This window comes from Equus caballus, chromosome 2 (genome assembly GCF_041296265.1).
Source record: "Equus caballus isolate H_3958 breed thoroughbred chromosome 2, TB-T2T, whole genome shotgun sequence".
In the NCBI taxonomy this organism is placed as follows: Eukaryota; Metazoa; Chordata; class Mammalia; order Perissodactyla; family Equidae; genus Equus; species Equus caballus.
In genome coordinates, this window is record NC_091685.1 from 84,510,351 (window position 1) to 84,535,432 (window position 25,082).

General features: G+C 38.3%; 1 protein-coding gene across 2 annotated transcripts in view; it reads left to right on the forward strand.

Moving 5' to 3' along the window:
* The first annotated feature begins 370 nt into the window (after positions 1 to 370).
* The window catches only part of MAP9 (microtubule associated protein 9), a 37,590-nt gene continuing 12,878 nt past the window's right edge, over positions 371 to 25,082 (forward strand). Inside the window, exons 1-10 of one of the 2 annotated variants that reach the window (XM_014737978.3) lie at positions 371 to 890; positions 1,710 to 1,866; positions 2,607 to 2,691; positions 4,097 to 4,408; positions 10,813 to 11,045; positions 17,589 to 17,673; positions 19,483 to 19,730; positions 21,827 to 21,897; positions 22,991 to 23,159; positions 23,917 to 24,006. In XM_014737978.3, the coding sequence (XP_014593464.3) occupies positions 1,792 to 1,866; positions 2,607 to 2,691; positions 4,097 to 4,408; positions 10,813 to 11,045; positions 17,589 to 17,673; positions 19,483 to 19,730; positions 21,827 to 21,897; positions 22,991 to 23,159; positions 23,917 to 24,006 (1,368 nt within the window). In that variant the 5' untranslated portion in view covers positions 371 to 890; positions 1,710 to 1,791. The remainder of the gene's footprint in view (positions 891 to 1,709; positions 1,867 to 2,606; positions 2,692 to 4,096; positions 4,409 to 10,812; positions 11,046 to 17,588; positions 17,674 to 19,482; positions 19,731 to 21,826; positions 21,898 to 22,990; positions 23,160 to 23,916; positions 24,007 to 25,082) is intronic. The other variant, XM_023636403.2, reaches the window with a different exon arrangement.

A 25,082-nucleotide genomic window follows, 5' to 3' on the forward strand; every position in this document is an offset into this window, starting at 1 on the left:
ACTGGTTTGATTTTAACTACATTATCCACTGCGTGTACAAAGAGAGAATCTTCACACTACAGAAACACTTGGAATGGGTTTTCAGCTATATCGACAGGGGACGACTTCCGTCCCGGTCTTTTGCGGCTGAGTTGCGTAAAGAGCGTATCTATTATTGACTGACTGCAGTCCCAGGCACTCTTGCAAGTATTCCACCTGTATTACTTCATTCAATACTCACAGCAACCCTAAAGGTTGCTATTATTACCTCCCTGTATTCAGAAGAAGAAACTAGGGCAAAAGAGACGTTAACTTGCACGACATCACATGGGTATAGGGAAGGGGCGCCAGGATCCAAACGTGCAGTTTCACTCCCGAGCCTGCAAACGTCGCTATCACGCTATTCTGTCCCATCTGTCAGTACAATATTCCAGTTCACAGAACTTCATGTCTTAACTGTGGCAAAACGATGACTGTGCTTTGGCTTACGCGGTCTCTACGGATAAAGACGCTCACTCGGCCGGAGAGCGAGAGGCTCCAGGCGCCCCGGCGGTGCTGGCCGGGTCCCGGCTCCCAGGCCAGAGCTGAAGCACAGGCGGCCGATAAAGCACCCGTCTCCGCAGACTCAGAACGGTGATGTCATTTCCTTCGTCTGGGTGGTTGCCGGGCGACGCGTTGGGCAGAAGCACTGCGTTGGGTACCTGAGAGACCTGGCGGTGGGGAAGTCACTCCCTCCCGGAGACGCTGTTTCCTAGCAACCGCCTCCCACCTCCGTTTTTAGTCCCGCCCCTTGCGCAGTCCCGGGCTGCGTCTCCCGGGGCCGCCAGGTCGAGGCCGGAGCGCGGGGTTCCTGCCCAAGGCCAGCTGTTCAGTCATCACGGGCGCTGGGAGTCCGCCGCAGGAGTGGCGGGGTGAGTACCGAGCAGGGGACGGGGAGTCGGGGAGGGACGGGGCGGGGACGGCGCCCGGTGAGCTTGGGCTTGAGAGCGCCGGGTCCTCGGCGGGCGCAATGCGGAGCGGGCGGCGACCCGGGCGCCACCGGCCAGGCCCGGAGCGGCCCCGGGGCGTGCATTGCGGCGGGCGGCCGAGGCTCTGGCCTCCGCCCCGAGCGCAAGAGATGATCGCGGGCCCCTTGGCACAGGGATTTTAATGCAGCTCATCGCGGAGGCTTCGCTGTGTTTTATCTAGTCCTATGAACACTTTGGTGAGAGGGAAGAGTGACTGGGAAAAAATATTACCATTTGTGGTTTAGCAGTATGATCTTTTTCTTTCCTAGCGCTGTACGCAAGCAATGTTTTTCCTTTTTTTGGTGGTGCATTTAGTTATATCTTTTATGCGGACTATCCTCGTGGTAGCCTTTTGAGTAAGTATAACTGCTTCCGAGGCAATGTTATGCTTCTTGAATAGCAGAGACGTGAAAAATACAGTTTCTAATTGAATTGGCATCATTTTATTGTTTTAACCTATTGCGGTCATTTATTTGCTCATCTGTAAAGCAGTTGCAGCATTATTTTAGGATAACTTCAATTAAAATTTCTTTTTGAAAACAAACTCAGGAGAATTTTATATTTCTCTGCAAGAACTCGCTTTACATTTTTAAGTGAAGATGTAGCTCAGTGTTCATGTGATGCTTTTCTTGTTTTCGTTTGGCTTTTTGGGGGGGCACTAAGTGTAGTAATAGAAATTCTCAAGCGTGCAAAAAAGTTTAATTTGTTTTTTGTATATTTCAGCTCCCATCAGAAGTTAAATTATTCCTGTCACTTGTTAGCCGTTGTATAAAGGTAAAGAGTTAAAACAAAAACCGAAAACACTATGTCTGATGAAGTTTTTAGCACAACTTTGGCATATACAAAGAGTCCAAAAGTCACCAAGAGAACTACTTTCCAGGTAAAGTATTTCAAAGCGTTTTTATTTTGAATGATTTCGCAAGGTAAACACTGTATTAGGAGTGTTGGGCCTGAGTGATTCTAGGAACAGTCTCTATCAAGCAGGAGTAAATCTTGCCTTCCTTTTGAGATTTTGTAGATGATGGTGTTTGAGCTCCAGTATTACCAGCTCTTCTGTGTGGCTTTCTATCAAACTAGCTGCAATACTAGGTTCTTACTAAGTTAGAAGTGAAATCAGCTTTTACAAGTTAAATTGCAACTTTAAATTGCTATTTCCATATAAAGTGTTTTTTTTTTCTGTTGTAACTTAATGACATTTAAGTTTTCTGTACCCAGTGACTATAATTTTGAACTCAGCCTCTAAATTTGCATTTTTGAAGAGATCCGTTACTGCAATATGTTGAAACGAAAGATCTTAATAGGTAGCAGTTTCTTCTGAAATGTCAGTTTGTAATAAATCTCTCTAAATTGAGTCCCCTCAGTTAATTTATTTGATATTGTCTGTCTCCTCCAATTTAATTGTGAGCTCCCTGAGGAGAGGGATGTTGTCTGTGATGTTCTGCCCTGATGAGTCTGAGGGCTTGGGTGCATGGCATAAGCCAGGCTTTTGGTGGGTATTAGTTAGATGATTGAAACCTAAGTTTGGAAGCAGTTATTAATCAAGCATTTGTTTAAAGAATTAACCCTAAATATGAGGCCTCCACATTTGGGTGGAAATTGATTTTAGTTCTCTCATTTCAGGATGAGCTAATAAAAGCAATTACAGCTCGTTCAGCCAGACAAAGGAGTTCCGAATACTCTGATGACTTTGACAGTGATGAGATTGGTATGTGAGAATATGGAAAAGTAAACCACTTTTCTTCTTTCTGTTTCCTTAGTTACATTTAACCCATCCCTCCAAAAAAAATCACTGGGTTAAAATAATACCTGTGAATTCACTGACTTTACATTTGCAACTTTTGGGTTTTTTGCTGAGGAAGGTTTGCCCTGAGCTAACATCTGTTGCCACTCTTCCTCTCTTTTTGCTTGAGGAAGATTAGCTCTGAGCTAACATTTGTTCCTGTCTTCCTCTATTTTGTATGTGGGTCACCACCACAACATGGCTGACAAGTGGTGTAGTTCCACACCCTGGATCCGAACCTGCAAACCCAGGCTACTGAAGTGGAGCTTCACTGAGCTTAACTGAGCTGAGCTTAAGTACTATGCCACAGGGCCAGCCTGATTTCCAAATTTTTAATGAGTAGAAAGCCACTTATAATTTTCTAAAAGTTGTATGATTGACCTTGATTGTTTCTGAATGTGTACATTAACTGACAGCAGCTTTGCAGTAAAAGGATGCTAGTCAGTGGGAAACCACATTGGAGACAAGAAGTTCATCTTTAGGATCAACCCTATGAGACCCTACAGCAAGTTAATAACTGGGGCCCGTAGAACTAGACTAGGTGCACATCAGAATCACTTTTCTATAAAAAGTGCTTTTTATGAATCAGATTTTTTGGCTGTGATAGGGGCTCAGTTTTAATAACCCAGTCTATTAGTACTGATATGGGTCATTTAGTTTCTTTGGATTATATAAAAATATTAACATATTAGATTTCAGGTGTAAGAATGCAGAATTCTAAACTTGAAATTCAGTGTTTTATGCTTTAATATTCAGTGAATAACTCAATATTCTCTGTAAAAATAATCAGAACAATAGTTAAATCATTGCTATGTAGTTAAGTTAGCGTTCTTTATTATTCCTTCATAGTAAAATCTAATACTCTAGTATGGATGGAGTTGTAGTTCCAAAGTTTGTACAGAAAAAAATGTAATTAGCAAATAACTAGTTAAATTCGTCCATTTACAAATGTTCCTGACGTTATGTAATGAAGTTTGCAAATAAGAGCTTTACAGTCCAGAATCTTATTTAACTGTCGCATGGCTGAAGGTTATTTTCATGAACCTTTGGATGGTTTTTCTCGAGTAAGCGCAGTGCTTGGCACAGTGCTCACATTCAATAAGTGTGTTTTGAATAAATTAATGAAATTGAAATTTTTATTTCATAAATAGCCAATAAAAACTGTCTCAGCTGTTTTTCAGAGCTGCAGATCTATTTTACAAATGCATCTATTCATGGTTGTAAATTCATTTCTAGTCCTTAAGGTAATCTTTTTCATTAGTGTAACCTTCAAAACTTTAAAATATGCTAATGAAAACGTTTTTTCTCTTCCATTTTGCGGTTTCCTTAGGTGATTTTTCTGACACCTCAGTAGATGAAAATTCAGTTAAGAAAAAAATGAATGATTTCCGTATATCAGATGATGAAGAAAAGAATTCTCCAAAACGGTCTTTTTTGAAAACCAAAAAATTGAACAGGGACGTAACAAAAGATGAGCCAGTATTCTCCATCAAAAACGATGAGCAAGTGGCACCTGCTGGTTCTGAAGACGTGGTCATAAATCCCTTATCTGAATCTCAAAATAAACGTCAAGCAATTGAGAAAGAGAAAATTAAAATGAAACCTAAACCCCGAATTCTTCCAGTCAAAAGCACATCTTCAGGTAATTTGTTAGGTTCCTATAATTGCATTTCTTGAAAGTTTCTTTTAAGATAATCAATCACAAAATGCCTTCATATGGTAGCTTGTAAGTATTTAAGAAAAAAAATAGGACTTAAGTTTTCAATTTTACAGATATAAATCAAGACAATAGAACCATAGAGAAAACCCATAATTCTGATGTACACTTGTGTGTTCAGTCTTGCATCTGTGCTGGTAGAAGGCCAGAGTACCTTCAGTCGTCCACAGCTGGGGCCCCCAAAGCTCCTAGGTCCAGCCTTGCCTAGGCCTGTGAGCTTCAGTTTCATTTTTAAGGATAGAACTGCAATGGAATCCTTTCGGATCCAACTCACTCCAGAGGTTAGAGTTATAGCAGCATTGGGACTAGCCCTTAAAACAGTCATTTCCGTGCCGCTATTTGCCAGAATATTTTTTTGACATTTGTATATTTAAAGGGAGAGAGTTTTGTTGTTGCCGTTGTCGTTTAACCCTCCAGACTTTCCTTAAGAAAAGAGAATCTCCATTCGGTTTCTCTATCCCTAGGAAAATCCACCAAAACTCTCTTTCCTGAGGAGAACTTCCTGGTGAGATCTGGGATCATAGTAGTTTCTCTAGAATTATTCTAAACTCTAGGCACAATGGAGCAAAAATGGAGTGAAGCAAGAGCCAACCCCTCTGAGGTCCCTTGGACCCCCACACAGACACGTGGGTATAGAGGGTTAAGAGTTTGGTGTCTTCCTGTCTTTCTCTTTCTGGTTTTTTTGTTTTTGTTTTTGCTGAGGAAGATTTTCTCTGAGCTAACATCTGTGCCAGTCTTCCGCTATTTTTTTTTTTTTTTTTATATGTGGATCGCCACCACAGTATGACAGCCACCGAGTGGTGTAGGTCCATGCCCAGGAACCGAACCTGGGCCTGTCTGTCAGAGCACACTGAACTTAACCACCAGGCCATGGAGCAGGCCCCTCTTTTTCTATTTTATAGAAAAATTTTAGTTGATGCTAACCCTCATAAAAATCTCTTCCATTTACATCATCATTAAGTATTGTACTGGTAAATATTTCGTACTTGGCAAATTAGATATCATTGGTAACATCAGACAAAACTTTTTCAGACATGTATTAGGGAACCACTCCTTCCTTCCCATCACCCCATATTCACGTTAACTTTCAAATGAGGAGAAGATATGAACAGAGCAGGGAATACTAGGAAAAAAGCCACTGTATATTAATTATGTGTGACCTCAGCAAATAGTGTAAGCTTTACTGTTCTTGTGAGGAAGAAGATAAAACCTGCTTTTCCTGCCGTAAGAATTTTTTTGAGACTCTATTGAGGTATGTCGCATAAACTATAAAATTCTACAAAAATGTATTTACAAGGCATAATGAAACAGAATTAACTTGCTAAAATGCACCTTTCCAGTTTACAGAGTATAGTCAAAAATGGAGAGAAGGGGAACGTTATTGAACTTGGTGAATAGTCCAATAGTTCACCATTTCCCAAAGTGCATTCCACAGTTTGTTAATTGATATTATGGGGAAATCACAAAGTTACAGAAATTTTACTGATTTCTCTTTTTTTGTTCAGATTGGCACCTGAGCTAACAACTGTTGCCAATCTTCTTTTGTTTTTTCCTCCCCAAATCCCCCCAGTACATAGTTGTATATTTTAGTTGTGGGTCCTTCTAGTTGTGGCATGTGGGACGCTGCCTCAACATGGCCTGATGAGTAGTGCTATGTCCGCGCCCAGGATCCGAACCCTGGGCTGCCAAAGCGGAGCACTCGAACTTAACCACTTGGCCACGGGGCCAGTCCCATAAACTGATTTCTTTATGAGAGAACTTCATGGAGCCATCAATAAAGAAATATGCACAGTGACTCTTCAAGAAGGACAGAATAGGCAGCGTTTCCTAGTCCTAGGTGAGTTTAGAAACCTATTTTTGTGGATTCTATTTATCCTATTTGTCTTGATTCTGAAAATCTTTTCATTAGGTTAATAAAATGTGAGCATATAGAAGCTAAAAATTGGTCAGATATAGGTAGAAGTATATAATTAGAACTTTATGGTAGATAATCGGCAATAATCCACCTGTTTAATACCATTTTTTTTAGCCTGTGGCAAGTTAAAATGAAGAGAGAAATACTGTTTTTTAACCACAAGATGGCACCAGGATTCTAAATGCTATACACAAATATGCAGTACATACTGTATTTTTAAACAATCATTAGCCATTTGCAATTCAGTATATGTAATATAAAAATAATCACCAAAACAGGTAATTGTTTATGTTTGATTATAAGACAAAGCATGTTGAAAGTGTACAGGCATGTTTTTTTTTCTTTCTGAAAACTCAACCGTACTTCTGGAAGTGGAATTTTAGTATAAAATATATTAAAATCGCTATTCCTAGATTCTTCAGGTTGAAGAAAAGAATTGAGGCTAGTGGTTAGTGTTAGGCATATAGAATTCATTAAGTATTTGAATGTATAAATGAATAAGTGAATAATTCATGAAAGAAGGAATGTATTTCATGCTTTATTCTTCTCTAAATTTTTAGACTTTTTTTTTCTTACAGAGTTTGGAAGTTAATATTTTTAATATGGTGAGATATTGCTGAGTAGCAATTAATACTTTATAAGAATATTAGAACCTGAAAGTTCCCCTTGTTCTTGCTTGTCTTTTGTAAAAAGTGCAATAAGCAGACTCTTTGACTTTATTGAGCAGCTGTCACATGGGTAGTGATTGTAGAAAGTGATTTTTATAGGATATGTTGTTTTTATTTTAACATTAAACTGACTGAAGTCATGAACTTTGGAGTCAGGATGCTGCTCCTTTAATTGCACAAGGTAGAGTTTATGACCGTGGGAGCATGACCTCTTTATTCCTCGTTTTATTTATCTGTAAAATGGGGATAGTAGTTCAGCCACCACTAAGGGTTTGAAGCAATTAAATGAATTCATATATTTGAAGTGCTTAGGACAATCTTGGTGTGAATTAAGCACTCTATAAATGTTTTTATTATTCATTTCATTATTTAGTGTTTGTTCATAAGCAGATCATTCTATTTATCCACACATCTTTGTTGTGAATACAATATATTTCAGTATGTTAGAAGCATTGTGATGGTAACTAAGAATATGACATTAAAAAGATTCAGTACCAATCCTCCAAGACTGTCTTAGTCCATTTGGACTGCTGTAGCAAAATACCACAGAGTGAGTGACTTATAAATAACAGAAACCTGTATCTCACAGTTCTGGAAGCTGGCAGTCTGAGGTCACAGTGCTAGCATGTCAGGTAGGGACCTCTTCTGGTCAGACTTCTCATTGTGTCTTTACGTGGATGAAGGAGCAAGGGAGCTCTGTGGAGCCTCTTTTATAAGGGCATTCGTCCCATTCATGAAGGTTGTGCCCCCATTACCGAATCACCTCCCAAAGGGCCTGCCTCCTGATAGCATCACCTTTGGGGTTAGGATTTCAACATAAGAGTTTGAGGGGAACACAAACATTCAGACCATAGCAAAGACTTTACAGTTTAGTGGGGAGGTGGACAAAAGGTCTAGTAAGAACACAGGAAAGTAGGCACCTAAGTTTGCCTGAGGGCATCAGGGAAGGCTTCCTAGAGGAGATGGCCGTATTAGCAATAACTGGCAAATAATAGTATCTGTAGTCAGGACTCTTGGTTTCAAATGATGCAACTCAAGCAAACTTCAGTGGAAGGGGGAATTCATCGCCTTCTTGAGCGTGGATGTCAGGAGGCCTTGCTTTAGGTGTCATTAAGTTTAGAGACTCAGTACTTTCATGTCACCTGGATTTTCTCTCTTTACTTCTGCCCACCCTCCCTGACTCCCTGACCCTCTCATTCTCTCCTCCCGCAACTGTCAACTCCCCAGTTACTCCATCCCTGGGTCCTATTTTTTTGTCATTTGGTCTGTGTCTCAAACAGCCCTTCCCTCAGCAGGGGAGAATGCCACTAGCAGTCTCCAGTCACATCCTTCCAGCTCCATGACTATGACCGCATATCCTTTGACTCCAAATAGAAAAATACTCACCGCCTGACCACCTGCTGTGGCGAGGGGAAATGAAGTTTCTGTGATAAGCTGGGGGAGGGGTGTGCATCATGGGCCCACCCTTCTCACTGAGGTATGGAGGAGATACTTGCTAATCTACCAGAATCACATGGATGGAGAGAAGGAGAGACTTCCCCAAAGAAAATAGGAGTGATAGACAAACCAGTAAAAAGAAAAGTTAATGTTCATTTACCATGTATCAGGCACTGTGCTGTGCACTTTATGTATATTATCTCACTCAAGTCACACAGGCATCTTAGGAATTATGAATTTATTTTACCAATGGGAAAACTGAGGTACGTGGAGGTTATGATTTGTGTAAGGTTACAATGCTAATGTGTCACAGCCAAGATTCAAATCCGAAATATCTGAAAGAGTCAAACTCATACACAGAGGAGGTAGAATGGTGGTTGCCAGGGGCTCTGGGCCGGGGGAAGGGGGAGGTGCTGTTCAACAGGTGTAAAGTTTCAGTTATGCAAGGTAAGTTCTAGAGATCTATGCGACGCTATGCCTTTAGTTCACAATAGTATATCGTGCACTTAAAAGTTTAAGAGGGAAGATCTCTTGTTAAGTGTTCTTACCACAATAAAAAAAATTGACTCCATACCTTCTTTCAGACATTTTACAGTAGTCTGCTTAAAGTGAGGCTTGAAAGACATGCACCCATTTGTCAGGAGGAGAAGCAGGAGGCGGACAGTCTAGGCAGAGGGATCAGCTTGGGTAAAGGTGTGACAGCAGCAAGGACGGTGGCATAGCTGAAAATAGCAGTTAGCACAGCATTTCCGGAACACAGATAACAAAATGGGTGTGCCAGTGAACAAGGCAGCACGTGTAGCCAGGGACAAAACCACGAAACCTTTTATATTGTTCAGAGGCAATTAAGCTTTTATTCTGTAGGATTGGGTGATGGGGAGCCATTGAAGAATTTTGTGGAGAGGAGTGATGTGAGCTGATTTGCATTTTGTAAATATCGCTGCGGTAGTAATCTAGGCAAGAGTGGATGAGGAGCTGACTGCGGGGATGTAGGAAGCGGGGTAAATGAGAGAGATTTAGCAAGTAGAATCAGTAGGGTATAGTGATGCTTTGGGCATAGCAGGGAACAGAGGGGGGACTCTAGGTTGACTCTGGATTTGGGACTGAACCTTTGGCCAGAGTTTAGGACTTAACTAAAATTGGCAATGAAGCATTGATAGTGGTAACGATTTGGTATGGTGGTTGGCTCTTCTAGCACCACTCCTAAGCCCATTTATAGGTAAAAGGAAGAAGATGTTAATTAGTTTGGTTGTGAAATTTTGTCAGCAGAGCGCATTGGTAAAATAATGGAGAAATGAATATGTATAACAGGTAAAATTTATGCAAAAAGGTTATGTGAAAATTTTTCATATAGTGTTTTGAAGGCTGGAAGCGTACCAGCATTAGATTCTTGTTTTAAACTTTGAAGGAATGGAAATAGTAACTGAGAAATTTTAATAACTGCTAAAGAAGTTGTAAGGACTCAATGAATAGTGACACAAATCATCTAGTTCTTCATTTCTCCCTCCAGTCGGAGTTGGCACTTTGATGCTCTGTACTGACACTGTCATCTTCATACTTACAGCGGCACCTACCCTTGTCTTGCCATTTTATTTCTTTAGAATTGTCACCCTTCCCAACCTGTAAAGTCCTTGGACAGGGACGTTGTCACTGTCTTGATTATGAGGTCCATAGTGTGAGTAATGTGTACAGGACCTAGCAGCAGATACTCAGCCAAGGTTCGATGGATGAACCCCTCATTTCATAGAGGTTGAAACTGGGACATGATTTTGTTTAATTTATTTTAAAAAGTTTTTTTTAATATTAGGAGAGTTCATAAAGTTGAAGAGTTAACTTCTCACAAGGGCCGGCCGCATGGCCGAGTGGTTAAGTTCGTGTGCCCCGCTTTGGCAGACCAGGGTTTTGCCGGTTCGGATCCTGGGCGCGGACATGGCACAGCTCATCAAGCCATGCTGAGGCGGCGTCCCACTTGCCACAACTAGAAGGACCCACAAATAAAAAATATGCAACTATGTACCGGGGGGCTTTGAGGAGAAAAAGGAAAAATAAAATCTTAAAAAAAAAAAAAAAACAACCAAAGTATACTAGTTATTTCCAGGATGGCAGCTATTTTTAAATTTTGATTCTGAACTATGGCTTATTTGTGCTTATGGGAGCTCTGTGTAGGGAAAGGTTTTGAGCTTCTGGACTCTCCAGGACAGAGGGCCAAGGTGCATGGGCACAGGAGGGAAGTGTGGTGGTATGCTGGGGTGTAGTTGAAGCCATAGTCATTTTTTTGTACACCCACCTTAAAACATTTTACTTTTCAGCAGAAAATAGTAGCAGCCTTGAGGCAGACAACCACTTTAAGCCTTCACCTCGGCCAAGGAGCATGTTGAAAAAGCGTAGCCTCAGGGAGGAGAAAGCAGGGCTGGGAGAAGACAAAGAAGCGGCCCTCCATGAAGAATTAGCAGCACGTTCTGCGCCTCTACCCCTCCCGAGGCTGAATGGCGGACACCTGGGAGCTGAGAAGCAGGCCTTCTCTGAAAACCCTGATCCTGAGGTTAGCACCACAGCTGAACTGCTGCAGTGTGTTCTTAAATTCAGGCTTTTGCATCTGATTTTGAGAGAGAGAAAGAAAATAAATATTTGTGTGAATGCATGTGTGCATGCGTTTTACTTGTTTTCTCAGACACTTGATAAGAAAATAAGGTTAAGTTTTTTTAATATACTGTATTCCATTCAGTCTAAAACTCCATTTGTAAGATAGTTATTTTACATGCTGCTAAGAAAGAGGAAAACTGACAACTAAGCTGTAACACACCAGCAATTAGATGCGTCCAGTTTCAGAGAAAGTAAAATGCAAAAAAAAAAGGTCACCTTTTGAATCTATGCAGTACTGTATACCTTTAATTGTAAGAATTTATAGTTTTATTTAGGTATCTTTGAATTCTATAGTTTATGCCTAAGGACAGTAGAGTCTGTCATTCTTTTGATTTCGTTCACTCAGCAAATGTGTATTGAATAGTCATGGTCCTGTATTCTTTGGCGCGTGCCAAAATAGGAGTAAACGTGATTCTTCAGATTTTCGTCAGGTAGTTTACTGTGTATTCTTATTGGGGGAGAATGCTTGGCCCCCTCTTTGTACATTTCGCTGTGGTTATTGAACTTCCACCCCACATTTCAGAAGGAATAAGTTTCAGAAGAACATTCCTCCTCCATAATCAGCTTGAGCAGCTCAGGGAAAAGGAACTGAATGGTACCTGCTAAGCTGCTTGCTTTTTCTGCTCATTCCTCTGTGGTATTGGTGGGTAGGGATTTCCTTGGGAGGCGGTAAAAGAGCTGGGAGGAACTCTTTGGTACTCGTGCTAAATGGCTGAATCCCTCTCGTTCAGACCGGAAGTACGAGCACAATGGGCAGCTGATTCAAACCTTGTTCTGTAGTTCAGTTTTACCAGTAAAGTTGACAATTTGATATATACATCTACCTGACTGCACTGTGCTGTTTCCTAATTTGTTCTGAAAATCAGGAGAAGAAAAGAGGGTGTTAGCAAACCCAAACCATTATTTTATGTTTAGTAAAATTATCCAGTGAAGAGGATATTGTGTTTACTGTAGGTGCTGTAGCGAATTGCCACAAACTGAATGGCCTAAAACAACAGAAATTCATTCTCTAGGTTTTGGAGGCCGGAAGTCCAAAGTCAAGGTGTAGGCAGAGCCGTGTTCCCTCCAAAGGCTCTAGGAATGAATCCTTGCTTGCTTCTCCCAGCTTCTGGCAGTTGCCAGCAATCTTTGGCAATCCTTGGCTTGTAGCTGCACTACTCCAGTCCCTGCCTCTGTCATCATGTGGCCTTCTGCCCTGTGTCTCTGTGTCACCCTCTCTTTTCTCTAAAAAGACACGAGTCATTAGATTTAAGACCTAGCCTCATCCAGTATGTCCTTGTCTTAACTAATTCCATCTGTAAACACCTTCTTTTCAAATAAGATCACGTTCTGAGATTCTAGAAAGACATTAGTTTTGAGGGGACAATATTCAAACTGGTACAGATACCTAACTTTAAACACTCTTTGCTAGCATTTCTATGTCCCTCAATTAAAAAAAAAAAAGTTTCTAAAATTATTAAAGTAACATATTATGAAAGAAGACCTAATTGAAAAATATCTACCCATAATTCCACCATGTAATAACAACTACTCGTTATTCTTTTCCCCTTTTTAGCCTGTTTTCCTATACTTGTTTTATCATATTTGTCATCATAACATTAATAATGTTTGGTATCATGCCTTTTCTTTGTCTCTTAGCAATGGATCATGACATATTTCCATGTTGCTGGGTGATCTTCAGACTACTTTCACTTTAATGACTGTAACAGAACTATTATCTTATTGTTGGGTATATTGGATACTTCTATTTTTAATAATTTAAATTTTCTGTATTCCTCATTGTAAAAATCATGCTGACTGTGCACTGAATCTTCTTTAGTCCACCTTCTCAGGGATTTCCCATCTATTTTTTTTTCAACTCTTCTCTTTCCTGTGTCTGTAATCTTTGGCTCTTCCATTGAAGAGTCTTTGGAAGGGTCTTTTTGCAATCAAGACTGGAAGGGTCTGTTTCCATCCACATTTAACTGTGTTCAAACCTCTTTAATTTTGTATATACTCTCACTTGGCGCTGTACCTCTCCCCCTACTGCCTTATCTTCCTGAAATGTCACAGCCAGATATTGAAGGGTGACATTTGCTTTCTCACTACATCCTCACCTCCCACCTTTCCTTTGTGTGTGTGTGTGTGTGTGTGTGTGTGTGTGTGTGTGTATGATGATACATATGTATGTTCAGATGATAAACTAACCTGATGTTCCTGGGATACAGTCTGGTTGGTCATAGTGTAAGATTTTATTGTGGGATTTGATTTGTTAATATTTTGTTAAGACTTCTGATCTGTATTTTGGGTATGAAACCAAAATTTGAGGGCCAGCCGGTGGTGTAGTGGTTAAGTTTGCACACTCCACTTTGGTGGGCCGGGGTTTGTGGGTTCAGATGCTGGGTGTAGGCCTACACACTGCTCATCAAGCCATGCTGAAGCAGTGTCCCATATACAAAGAAGAGGAAAACTGGCACAGATGTTGGCTCAGGGACAATCTTCCTCAAGCAAAAAGAGGAAGATTGGTGTCAGATTTTAGCTCAGGGCCAATCTTCTTCACCAAAAAAAAAGGTTTGCTATGATTTTTTCCTTAATTGAGAGACTTCAGCAGTGAAATGATCTGGGTCTGGAATTTTCTTTGTGGAGAGGTCTTTGACGCTAAATTTTTTTTTTTGATAGATATTTCAGTACTCAGATTTTCTATTTCTTCAGTTTGGTAATTTATGTTTATTGAGAAATTTGTCCGTTTCATGTGTGATGTTGAATTTATAAACAAAGTTTGTTTGTGATATTCCTTTGTCCTTATGAGGACAATAGGATTATGACATTTCATCTTTTATTTCTAATATATAGTTTGTGTTTTCTTTCTTTCTTGTTAAATGTTGGTAGGCATTTCTCAGTTTTATTAAACTTTTCTAAGAACCAAATTTGGCTCAGTTACTTTTCTCTATTGTTTGTTTCCAGTTTCACTAATTTCCACTCTTTATTATATCTTTCTTTTGCTTTGTTTGGGTTTAATTTCGTTACCTTTACATTGGGCAGGTTGTCCATTGATTTTAAGCCGGTCATCCTTTCTATTAAAACCATTGAAAGCTATACATTTCCTTCTATGCACTGCTTTAGCAACCCTCAATTTTTTTGATGCCTTTCATTTTCATTATCATTTCTTTAAATATATGTTCTAATTTCCCTTGTAATCTCTTCTTTTACCAATTGGTTATTTTGTGGTGAATGATTTTATTTCCGAATATTTGGATCTTCTCTAGATATACTTTTGTATTGATTTATAATTTAATTTTATTGTGGTCAGAGAATATATCTTATATGATTTCACATTTTTAAAAATTGTTGAGGTTTTTTTTTAATGGCCCATCCAAAATGGTTCTTGTGAAAGTTCCATTTGCATTTACAAAGTATATGTGTTCTGCTAGCATTGGATGTGATGTTCTGTAATTTCAGCTTGGTCAAGGTGGCTGGTAGTGTCATTCAGATCTTTTCCCTCCTTACTGAGAGTTTGTCAGGTTGATTTACTGATTACCAACTAAAGGCTGTTAAAATCTCCAGTTATGTTTGTGAATTTCTCTGTACTCCCCTTTAGTTCTGTCAGTATTTTATAACTTTGTTATTAGGCACATACACATTTATTATTATTATGTCTTGACCCTATTTAGCATTCTGAAATGTTTCAACCTCTGGTAATTCTTCCCTGATCTTGCAGAGTATTTAATTCATTTACTTTTAATATAAGTATGTGTAGGCCCAATTCCTTGCTATTTGTTTTCTCTTTATCTGTTGTTTCTAATTGACGTTCTTCTTCTTGTTCCTCTGTAACTCTTTTCCTGCCACTTTTTTGAGAGTTAATCACGTATGTTTTAGTTTTCCATTTTGATTCCTCTGTTGCCTTTTTAGTTATACCTATTTGCTTTATATTTTTAGGAGTTTCTCTGTGGATTACAAGATGCACCTATAAATTATCACAATCTACTTAAAGTTGATATTTCATTAATTCACGATTAATATGGAAACCTTGCAGCAGTATTGTTCCATACGCTCCCTCGTCCACTGTGCCGTTGTTGTCTTATGTATTCCATCTACAGGTGGTATAATTCCCACAATGCAGTGTTTTAAATTTTCTTTAAATAGCCTTTTAAACTTTTTGTCTTGGACTTTTAAAGAAATGAAAGAAGATAAATCAAATTTTTACAGTTTTCTTAAATATGTCTACCATTTCTGGGAATCTTCATTTCCTCCTGTGGACCCAGATTACCATCTAGCGTTATTGCCCTTCAGTCTTCAGAACTTACTTTTACATTTCTTGTAGCAGGTTTGCCAGTGGCGGATGCTCTCAGTCTTTACTTATATAAAAAGTTTTTATTTCATCTTCGTTTTTGAAGGATGGTTTAGCTGAATGTATGCTTCTGGGCTGGCAGTTCCCTCTCCTATCCCCAGCTCATTATAGATTTCCATTGTTCCTGGCCTCTATTCTTTGTTGAGAAATCATAGTAATTCATTTTGTTGTCCTCCTATCTATAACATGTTGGATTTTTTCTGGCTGCTTTCAGGAATTTTTTCAAGATTTTTGTCTTTTTTCTTTTAGTTACAGTTAGACTGTAAGGTACCTCAGCGTGGTCTCCTTTATATTTATCTGCTTGGGCTTCACTGACTTTCAGGATCTGTAAACTGATACTGTCCATGAAAATGGGAAGTTTTTAAAAAGTTTTTCCTGCCCTATTTTTCTTTCCTCTCCTTTTAATACTCTAATTATATTTGCATTGAAATTTTTGATATGTCTCACTGATCTTTAAAGTTCTGTTTGTGCTGCTTCAATCTTTTCCCTTTGTTTTTCAGATTGAATAATTTGTATTGTTCAGTCTTCAAGGTCACTGGCCTTTTTGCTATTTCTCGTCTGCTGTTAAGTCTATCCAGTGAATTTTTTATTTCAGCAGTGTAGTGTTCAACTCTAGCCTGTCTATTGTTTTTTTTGTGTTTTCTAGATCTCTGGTAAGATCCTCCATCTGTTCTTTCACCACGCATATATTTCCTCTAAGTGCTTGAACATATTTATAATGCCTACTTTAAAGTCCTCATTTGCTAATTGCACATCTGGGTCATCTCTGGGTTGATTCCTGTTAACTGTTTTTGTTTTTGCTTTCATGGGTATGTGTCACCATTTTTTGTTTCCTCACCTGTTTAGTAACTTTCAATTGAATACTAGATATTAGGAATGATATATTGTAGAGATTCTGGATTCTTTTGTGTTCTGCTGAACATGTGTTTGAGCACACAGATATTATGGCTGAACTCAAATTCCCCACTCTGTCTCCCCTGCCATGGATATCAACTGAAATCTCTTCTTAGTTGTTTCAGTTTCTGGGTGCTATGATTGTTACAGGACCCTCTGAGGTCTTCCTCATGCCATGTGTAGATGAGCCAAGGCCTGTGGATTAATTTTCTATGCAGATTTTAAATGTCACGCCCTCTGCAGCTCTTCCTCTAACTTCCTGGATGATATTCCAGTCCAGTCCTAAAGTCTGTCCTCTGATCCCTAAAGCCAGTACAGTAAGGCTGCAGTCTTCTATTACTTGAGCTGCACAGATAGGGGAATGCCTTCAGACAAAAACCCACTGACTCGCAAATCTCCTCAGGCAAAGCTTTGTCTCAAGGCAGGCTCCAATGTCTCGGCCCTTCTGCCATCTTCTCAGATGATTTCTGTCTGTTGTCTTTGACATATACTTGTCTTTGTATCCATAAAATATGTTAGGAAAGAAAATTAAAATTTATTATTTCTGCAACAAAATCAAGCTTCTTACATTATAATGTCATCACTGTTAGGCTAGATTTGTTGTTATTACATGCCGTCTCAAGTCAGCTCCAACTCCTGGTGACCCTATGAATGAGTGATGTCCGCAGTGTCCTAAAAGATGTTTAGTTTAGTCATACAAATGTAATTATTTCATTTCAGAATTCTGAGGAAAACTCAAGTGCATGAAATCAATGTGCTTTTCCTATCTAAAATATTTGGTAGTGGTCGTCTACTTGGTTTTATAAATTGCTTCACTTGGAAAACTAGTAACATTTGCTTGAAACTAAAGGTTTTTAACTACTGTTTTCTCTATACTTTCTTAGGAAGGAGAATTAGAGAAAAAGATATCACGTCTTTGCCTCAAATATTTATAAGATTTGATTTTAAAGCAGCAGGAGTTTTGAAAATTGGTAAAAACAAATATAGAAGTGGCAGCTAAAGAACTAGAATAGCTCTTTTAGTGACCCCTTTTAATGATCAGAACATCAAGGCTTGAAAGGAAAGCATGTATGCCTCTATTGGTTTAACACCTTTATATTTCAGCAGCAAATTCGTAATAATGCAAATTTCAGAGTTAAGAAATAGTCTTAATAATGCTACTGCCCCCAACAAATCTTGAGAACTAAACTTACATGGTAAATACATTTTTTTTAAAAACAGGATGCAAGTCTATCATCATTATCCCTTAAAGAAAGTGTTGAAGATTCCTTTTCACCAGGATCAGAGGAAAAAGCATCCATAAAAGGTGGTTATACCTAATTATTGTATCTTATTTTATTTGTGAACTCTGTATTTCTTAGAATCCCCTTTATAAAAGAAATAATACTTTGCAAAGTTACAGGAATGATATGTTTGTGTTTTCATGGGTTTTAATCTCAGCTATGCAGTTTACTAACCATGTGATATCAGATGCAGAACTTAATCTCTCAGTGCCTCAGTTTCCCCCAAGATATAAGACCTATCTCATAGAGCTGTTGTGGAAATTGAAGTGATGCTGTGCATTTTGGCCACTAGCCCAGTTCCGGGCACTAAATATGTACTGTTATTATGCATGTGTTGCTGTGATCATCTGCAGTACAACATAACAGTTGGGTGGACTTTTAAAGTGAGACTAGGCTGGATTTGAATCCAGACACAATTATATGAGCAAAGTAGCTAACCTGTCTGGCCCTGTATATTGATCTCTAAAATGGAGACAAAAGAGCAACCTACCTCATTGGGTGGTTCTGCGAATTAAATGAGTTAATAATACATGTAAAACACTTCGAATAGTACCATAGTAAGCACACAGTAAGTGGGAGGTGTGAGTTGTTATTTCTTTCGTTAGTCCTATGACATGTAGCTTAATGAGAGCTAAAGGGCGTGGCTGTGTCTAAGGCTGGGATATGTAACATTTGTTAAGTGCTTACAATGTAGTATACTTTTAGTCATTTTACATATGAGAGAAGCTGAAATGCAGAGATACTAAGAAACATATCCAAGGTCAGTGATGGAGCTGTAATTTGAATCTTTGGCTCCAAAGTCTTTGTTCTTTTCACTGAATACACTGGTTAGCAGCTTTAAAGAATCTAATAGTGATACTTTTGAGTCATAAGTACTCTCCAAATGTGAATGTATAACTGTGATTATAAAGTGATTTTAAATCTAGCTTACCTCAAAACGAGTTCTAAAAAACGACTGTAGTGAAAGCAGCAGAATTAAGACTTTGGCAGTGAAGATACAGATTTGAGCAGGAGGTGGATCCTGGGAGAACTGAAACTTGGTGATCAACACGGAAAGCACTGATTTATTTCTGTCGAGCCTTCTGAAGTGTGGGAGAAGCAGAATATAAGAAACAGAATATTAGAAGCAGAATTAGAAGTTCTGTAAAAGCAAAACTGAATCCTCTCCTGCCAGAGCCTGAGCCTATCCTTGGAGCACTGAGAAGGTGTGTAGTTGGCCTGCCTTCAGTGCCCCTTGTGGGATCAGAGGCAGCACTGCCTCTTAGTGGGAATACAACCAACTAGAGGATGGTTTATTCTCTGGGTGGTGGACTCTTCTAAAATTGCACGAATTCTTGATTCTCTCTGCATCCATACAATTTTATAACTGCACTGCCAGTAACTGTAGTAGCATAGAGATGTGTGCATCCTGCTTACACAGCCTCTTGTTCCAGCTGAGAAGCACAGGCTTTCAAATAGAACCTTTTACCATCTCGCTTACTTCAATAATACGTCAACAAGCTCTTTTGGTATGTCTTTATTTTAGGGTAGCTATTTCATTCTGTCAACTAATATGTTGTTTGTTTTTAAGCATTAGGTATCTCAAATGCTTTAATAGATTGAGTAGCTATTTTTTCTTTTATAGATCACTTTGGAAAAAGTTTATTCAAGTTGAATATGATAGTTTTCTTCATATTTTGTTTTGCAAGAAAAAAAGGATTATAGACAGTCTTCATTTAGTGGAAAGAAAATGATCTATTATCCACCTTCTTAATTCAGAAGGGACTTTTAGTGCTGTTACTCCTTCTTAATTCAGAAGGGACTTTTAGTGCTGTTACTCTGTCTCAAAATAGATCAGAATGAAGAATTCACTGAAAACCATAATTCTTTGAAACCAAATGAAAATGAAGAGAATTCATCTTTGATTGACTTTGCTACTACTGCACTTGAAAAATCCAAGGAAAGTCAAGTAACTACTGATGACCTTGAAGAAGAAAAGGAGAAAACCGAGTTGATTATGAATGATGATTTAACAGTTAATCCACCACTACTGAAATCTCAGAGTATCTTAATATCTCCCAATGCAACTGAATCTGCAGAGGTATTTATATCAAATTACACCTTTTATACTCCAGCTTAAAACTCAAAATAGAACACTAAATATTTTATCTTCCAAGTTATGTACTTCTGAATTACCTGTGGAAACTAATCTTTTGATGGTGGTATTATATTGTCAAATAGTTATTATTTAATTCAATAGAATTTTAACTTCAGGGAAGGTTTGCAGTGAATACAATAAAACTCAGTGTTTTCATTAAAAATTGTCTGAGGTATATGATCATAATATACTTTTATTTTTATTGTTTTTGCTGAAGAAGATTCACCCTGAGCCAACATCTGTGCCAAACTTCCTCAGTTTTGTATGTGGGACGCCACCACAGCATGGCCACCGATAAGTGGTGTGGATTCACACCCAGAAACTGAACCTGGGCTGCCGAAGCAGAGCACGCCAAACTTAACCACTAGGCCATGGGACTGACCCCCATAACATACTTTTAAATATTTCAGAAATACATACCCATAAGTGTGTAGGTTTCTATGGGTCTTCATGTTGTAAAAATAAGCTATCTGGAACAATTTCTAAGGTTCTGAATTAGTTTGTTATTCCTTTGGATATCATCTTTAAACATTTAAAAAATTTTAATGAAAATCTTTAAGAAATGTTTATCAACATCCATCCTTATTTAAGTGGAGGGACAGGGTATTATCAGGAATGTTATGGATCTTGAGAACCAGACTTGCGGTGTATAGGATTACTTGTCCCTATGCTAAACTGCACCCGAGCACTATGCTTTTAAATTTTGAGCCAACTAGTGGCATAGTGGTTAAGTTCAGTGGCATGGGGCTTACGGGTTTGGATCCCAGGCACGGCCCTACACACAACTCATCAAGCCATGCTTTGGTGGTGTCCCACATACAAAATAGAGCAAGATTGGCACAGATGTTAGCTCAGCAACAATCTTCCTCAAGCAAAAAGAAGAAAGAAGATTGGCAATAGATGTTAGCTCAGGGCCAATTTTCCTCACCAAAAAAAAAAAATTATAGCATAGCATTTTTAGTCTTTCTTTCTCCTGAATTTAGTCTTTATCTCTTCTAGCTCAGTTAGCTGGTGATTATGTGTATATTCGTATTTGGGGAGGACGATAATAATAGCTGAAAACTTGTGGTTGAATAGGACTTTTATATACAGAATATTAGCTTTTTATTAAAATTTATGGAGATGGTTCATTAAACCATATTCCAGGTATATTGTCCTTAGCTGTTTTGCTTAGAAAAAGCCCACTAATTTCATATTAGGGATGTGTCTACGTCCGTGCTGTCACTTTAATCTAACACACATCTATCTGTGTAAAGTAGAAAAGTTATTCCTTAGAAGGAAGAAGAGTATTCTGGAGTTTACAGACAGGATCTTGGAAATGTCTAGTAGAGGTAATTCTAAATTAGAACAATTTGTATATAACAATTTATATATTTATATGTAATTTATATAAAATCATAACGTATTTCTTTTAACTGGATCCTTGGCTTTATTCTTACTCTCTACTGAGTGATCTTTCTTAAGTTGGAATCTAATCATTCCCCTGCTATGGCCTCTGTTGGATTTTCATCATGAGAATAAAATCCAAACTCCTTACCGCTTCCTAAAGACCGCTTCCCGACCGTGTATTCCTCCTCTCCCCGCCATGCAGTGTGCTTCAGCATCCTTCACCTTTCCCTGGTTCTCACAAAGGTCAAGCTCGCCCCTCTCAGGCTCTCAGCACTTACTCTTTTTTTCCACAGCAGGCCACGCAGCCCCTCTCCACCCATCATCGTGTTGGCTCTGAGGTCAGCCCTCAGGGTCGCCTCCCTGAGCCTTCACTAAAGGAGCCCCCAGCTCACTCCAGTCACTCTCGTCACTGGACCCTGGTTTATCTGCTTCATGAGTCACGTTTGTTTGTGTGTTCATTGTCAGTCAGCCCTCTCTGAAATGTCATATCCTGAGGGCAGTTTATTCACTTATTTGTTCCCACTGCCTACAGTACTTGACACGTAGTAGATGCTTAAAAAATGCTGATTTACTGGCAGTTTGGCCCCCAAGCCTAAGTGTGATAGTTCTAGTTTGTAATCAATCCATCTATGAATTTTTCTGTTTAATAGAAAACAATGGAAGATAGGAATATGAAGAATAAAAAGTCAACAAATAATAGAGCATCCAGTGCCTCTGGCAGGTAATAATGTTATCAATATCTTTCACTTATGGGTTTACATTCTAACAAAGCTTGTTTTAATATAACTTCCATAAAGTAGATTTCATTTGCTGTTACTTATTTTCTCTTAATTTCCATCTCGTGAGCCGAGTGGTGTAGTTACTTCATGATAAAAACCCTCAGTTGATTGTATTCTTTTATAAAAAGGAATTGATTAAGGATTCTCCATACTCTGCATTGCTCCCAGGATAGAATTTCTTTCTCCAGTTTTTCCTGACACGGTAGACATCAAACGGCAATGCAGCTGACATCCAGCATTATCCTTCTCTATTAAGTGTCTCTGTCTAACAATGAAAAGTTGTTCTTAAAGCCTTGAGGTTCTATGGACTAAATTGGTTTATTAAAATGATGAGAATCTGTATAGCTTCATTGACACTGACGATAATGAATGCCTAACTCGTCCATGCTAATTACAACCTTCCGAATCTTTTACATTATCATTAATCAAATGCTCATTAATCAAATACAGCCAGGCTCAGCAAGCTTTTTCTGTAAACGGCCAGTGAGTATGCATGTGAGGCTTTGTGGGCCGCACAGTCTCTGTTGGAACTGCTCACTTCTGCTGCTGTAGCAGGAAAGCGGTCATAGGCGGCACATAGATGGATGAAGGTAGTCGTGCTGCGGTCATGTTTACTTGCCCATCAGACGGTGGGCCAGATTTTCCCACCAACCCCTGGAATAGAGCATGCTATCTAACTTGATGTTTAGAATGGTTTATGTAACAAAATAATACAAGAAACTATTAAAACCTACTTTATTAATATTGTGTTTTCCATGTAACTTGAGATACAGTCCATGTTTCTTCTAAATGTTCTAATTACAAACACCTAAAACAGCAATCACTTTGGAGCTATATAACTTAGTTATAAAATTTAAATTATATTGAATAGGGCTCTTTGAGTACTGAGAAAAGACCATGTATCATTTTCAAAGTAATTATAATTTATTAAATTATCATGTAGTTTTCAAAAGTAGTAGTTACAAATTCTGATGAATCTTTCTTCTACTGAGTACAATTGTAATATTTTATCTTGATTCGTTTGGGTCTTTTCAGATTAATGACCTCTGAGTTTTTGAAGAAATCTAGTTCTGTAAAGAAATCTCCATCGACAACTACCTCTTCTCACTATCTAGGGACTTTGAAAGTCTTGGACCAGAAGCTCTCACAGAAACAGAACATGGAACCTGACAGAGCAGATAACATAAGGGCAGCTGTTTATCAGGTAAAAAGGAAAATATTAAAAGTTGAAAAATAAGAGGAATTAATCACTTGCATAATGTTACCTGCTCATCAAGGAATAAAATGGCCCATCAGAGATGATGATTTAATACTTAATTTATTGGGAAAGATTTTCCTTTATGAGCAATCCAGAGCTTTTTTTACTAAATCGTTTTCTTCCAGGCTTTGTTTAACTTATCATAGTTGTTTTTTCCTTAAAGAGAAGATGCCATGGCAATTTATAAAAATCTAGCAAAAGAAAATATATCAAAGTCTGTATATGCTTCTATACTTTTTATCCTTATAGTTGATATTGTTATGAACAAAAAGAATTTTAAAATGTTTTAAACTTAAAATGTTTAAAATTTGATACTTTGTATTTGAATTAGGCTTACACAGGAAAAGGTATTACTAATTTTTTTACAATTCCAAAAAAGGTCTTTTTTTGGTATTATTATACAGAATAGTACAATTTAGAAAACTGTACATCTAATTTCAGAGAAAAATGTTAATATGTATAGCTATTATATTCAATTTTTGAAGTATGTTAATACTAAGAAAGCATGCTTATGATTTTCTTAATTAGTACTCTTTATATTTTAGGATATTATCAGAAAAATAAAAATGATACTAATGTATATAGAATTTATAAATTTTGTGTTTTGCTTCTTTAAAGTTTTAATCAAATATTTCAACATAGATAAGAATTCTAACATTTGGGAAACTTTGAATATCACATGGCCTTTTTCTTGTTCTTACAGGAGTGGTTAGAAAAGAAAAATGTGTATTTACATGAAATGCACAGAATTAAAAGGATTGAAAGTGAAAATTTAAGGATCCAAAATGAACAGGTATTCTGAAATATAGAAGAGAAAAATATTCTGGATTTTTATGTCAATAAAATATCTCTGAATATTTAACATTTCTAAATCAGCTGTGTTTTTAAAATTTTTCCTGTGTTTTTGTCTATGAGGAAGATTGGCCCAGAGCTAACACATCTGTTGCCCATCTTCTTCTTTTTACTTGAGGAAGATTGTCGCTGACCTAACATCTGTGCCAGTCTTCCTCTGTTTTATGTGGGATGCCGCCACAGCATAGCTTCACCAGTGGTGCTAGATCTGCACCCAGGATCTGAACCTGCGAACCCCGGGCTGCTGAAGCAGAGTACGCAAACCTAACCACTACGCCTCAGGGCTAGCCCCATAAATTAACTGTTTTTTAAATGGCCAAGTAATTTGTATATAAAAGAATTGATTTCTGATTTTTACTTCTCTGGTGCTTTAAACAATTTTACTTTGATATGAATATATTATACCTGTTGTACGTGGAAACACAGACTCACAGAGATTTTTATTTTTTATATGTGTGGAATAGCTTTGGCACTACTGAGTATGAACTCATTATTGCTTGTAACCACCTACTTACTCCACTTTTAAAAACTGACTTCAGTCTTACAACTTAGCCAAGAATATAAAGGATCATCAGACATTAACCTTCAGTTTTCCTCTTTCCCATCTTGAATTTTATGTGTATCTTCAAGACCAGCCCCTACCTGAGCTCTGGACCCATATCCTTCCTGATGCCTGACTCTTGTTTTAGTCCCTCCTGAACTTTCAGTCTCTGCCTTTAACTCCCGCCTGTTAGCCTCTTCATCTTCCCCTAAATCATCTGAAAAAAAGCCTTCTTGTGCTGTTCAGTACCGAAATTGATTTAGAATGAAACATATTTCCCAAATGCGTGGCACTGTATGGAGCCGCCCTAGGGGGAGTGCCTGTGCACCTGTGGCTGTGTTGCAGCGTTATACTGCTGTGGTCAGGGCCAGACTCCTTCCCTCTGATCGCCACCACTCAGTGAGGGAGGCAGTATTTTTACTTCTAAATTATGTATCTCCATAATAAGGCTTTGTAGTATTTAACGTTAAGTAATA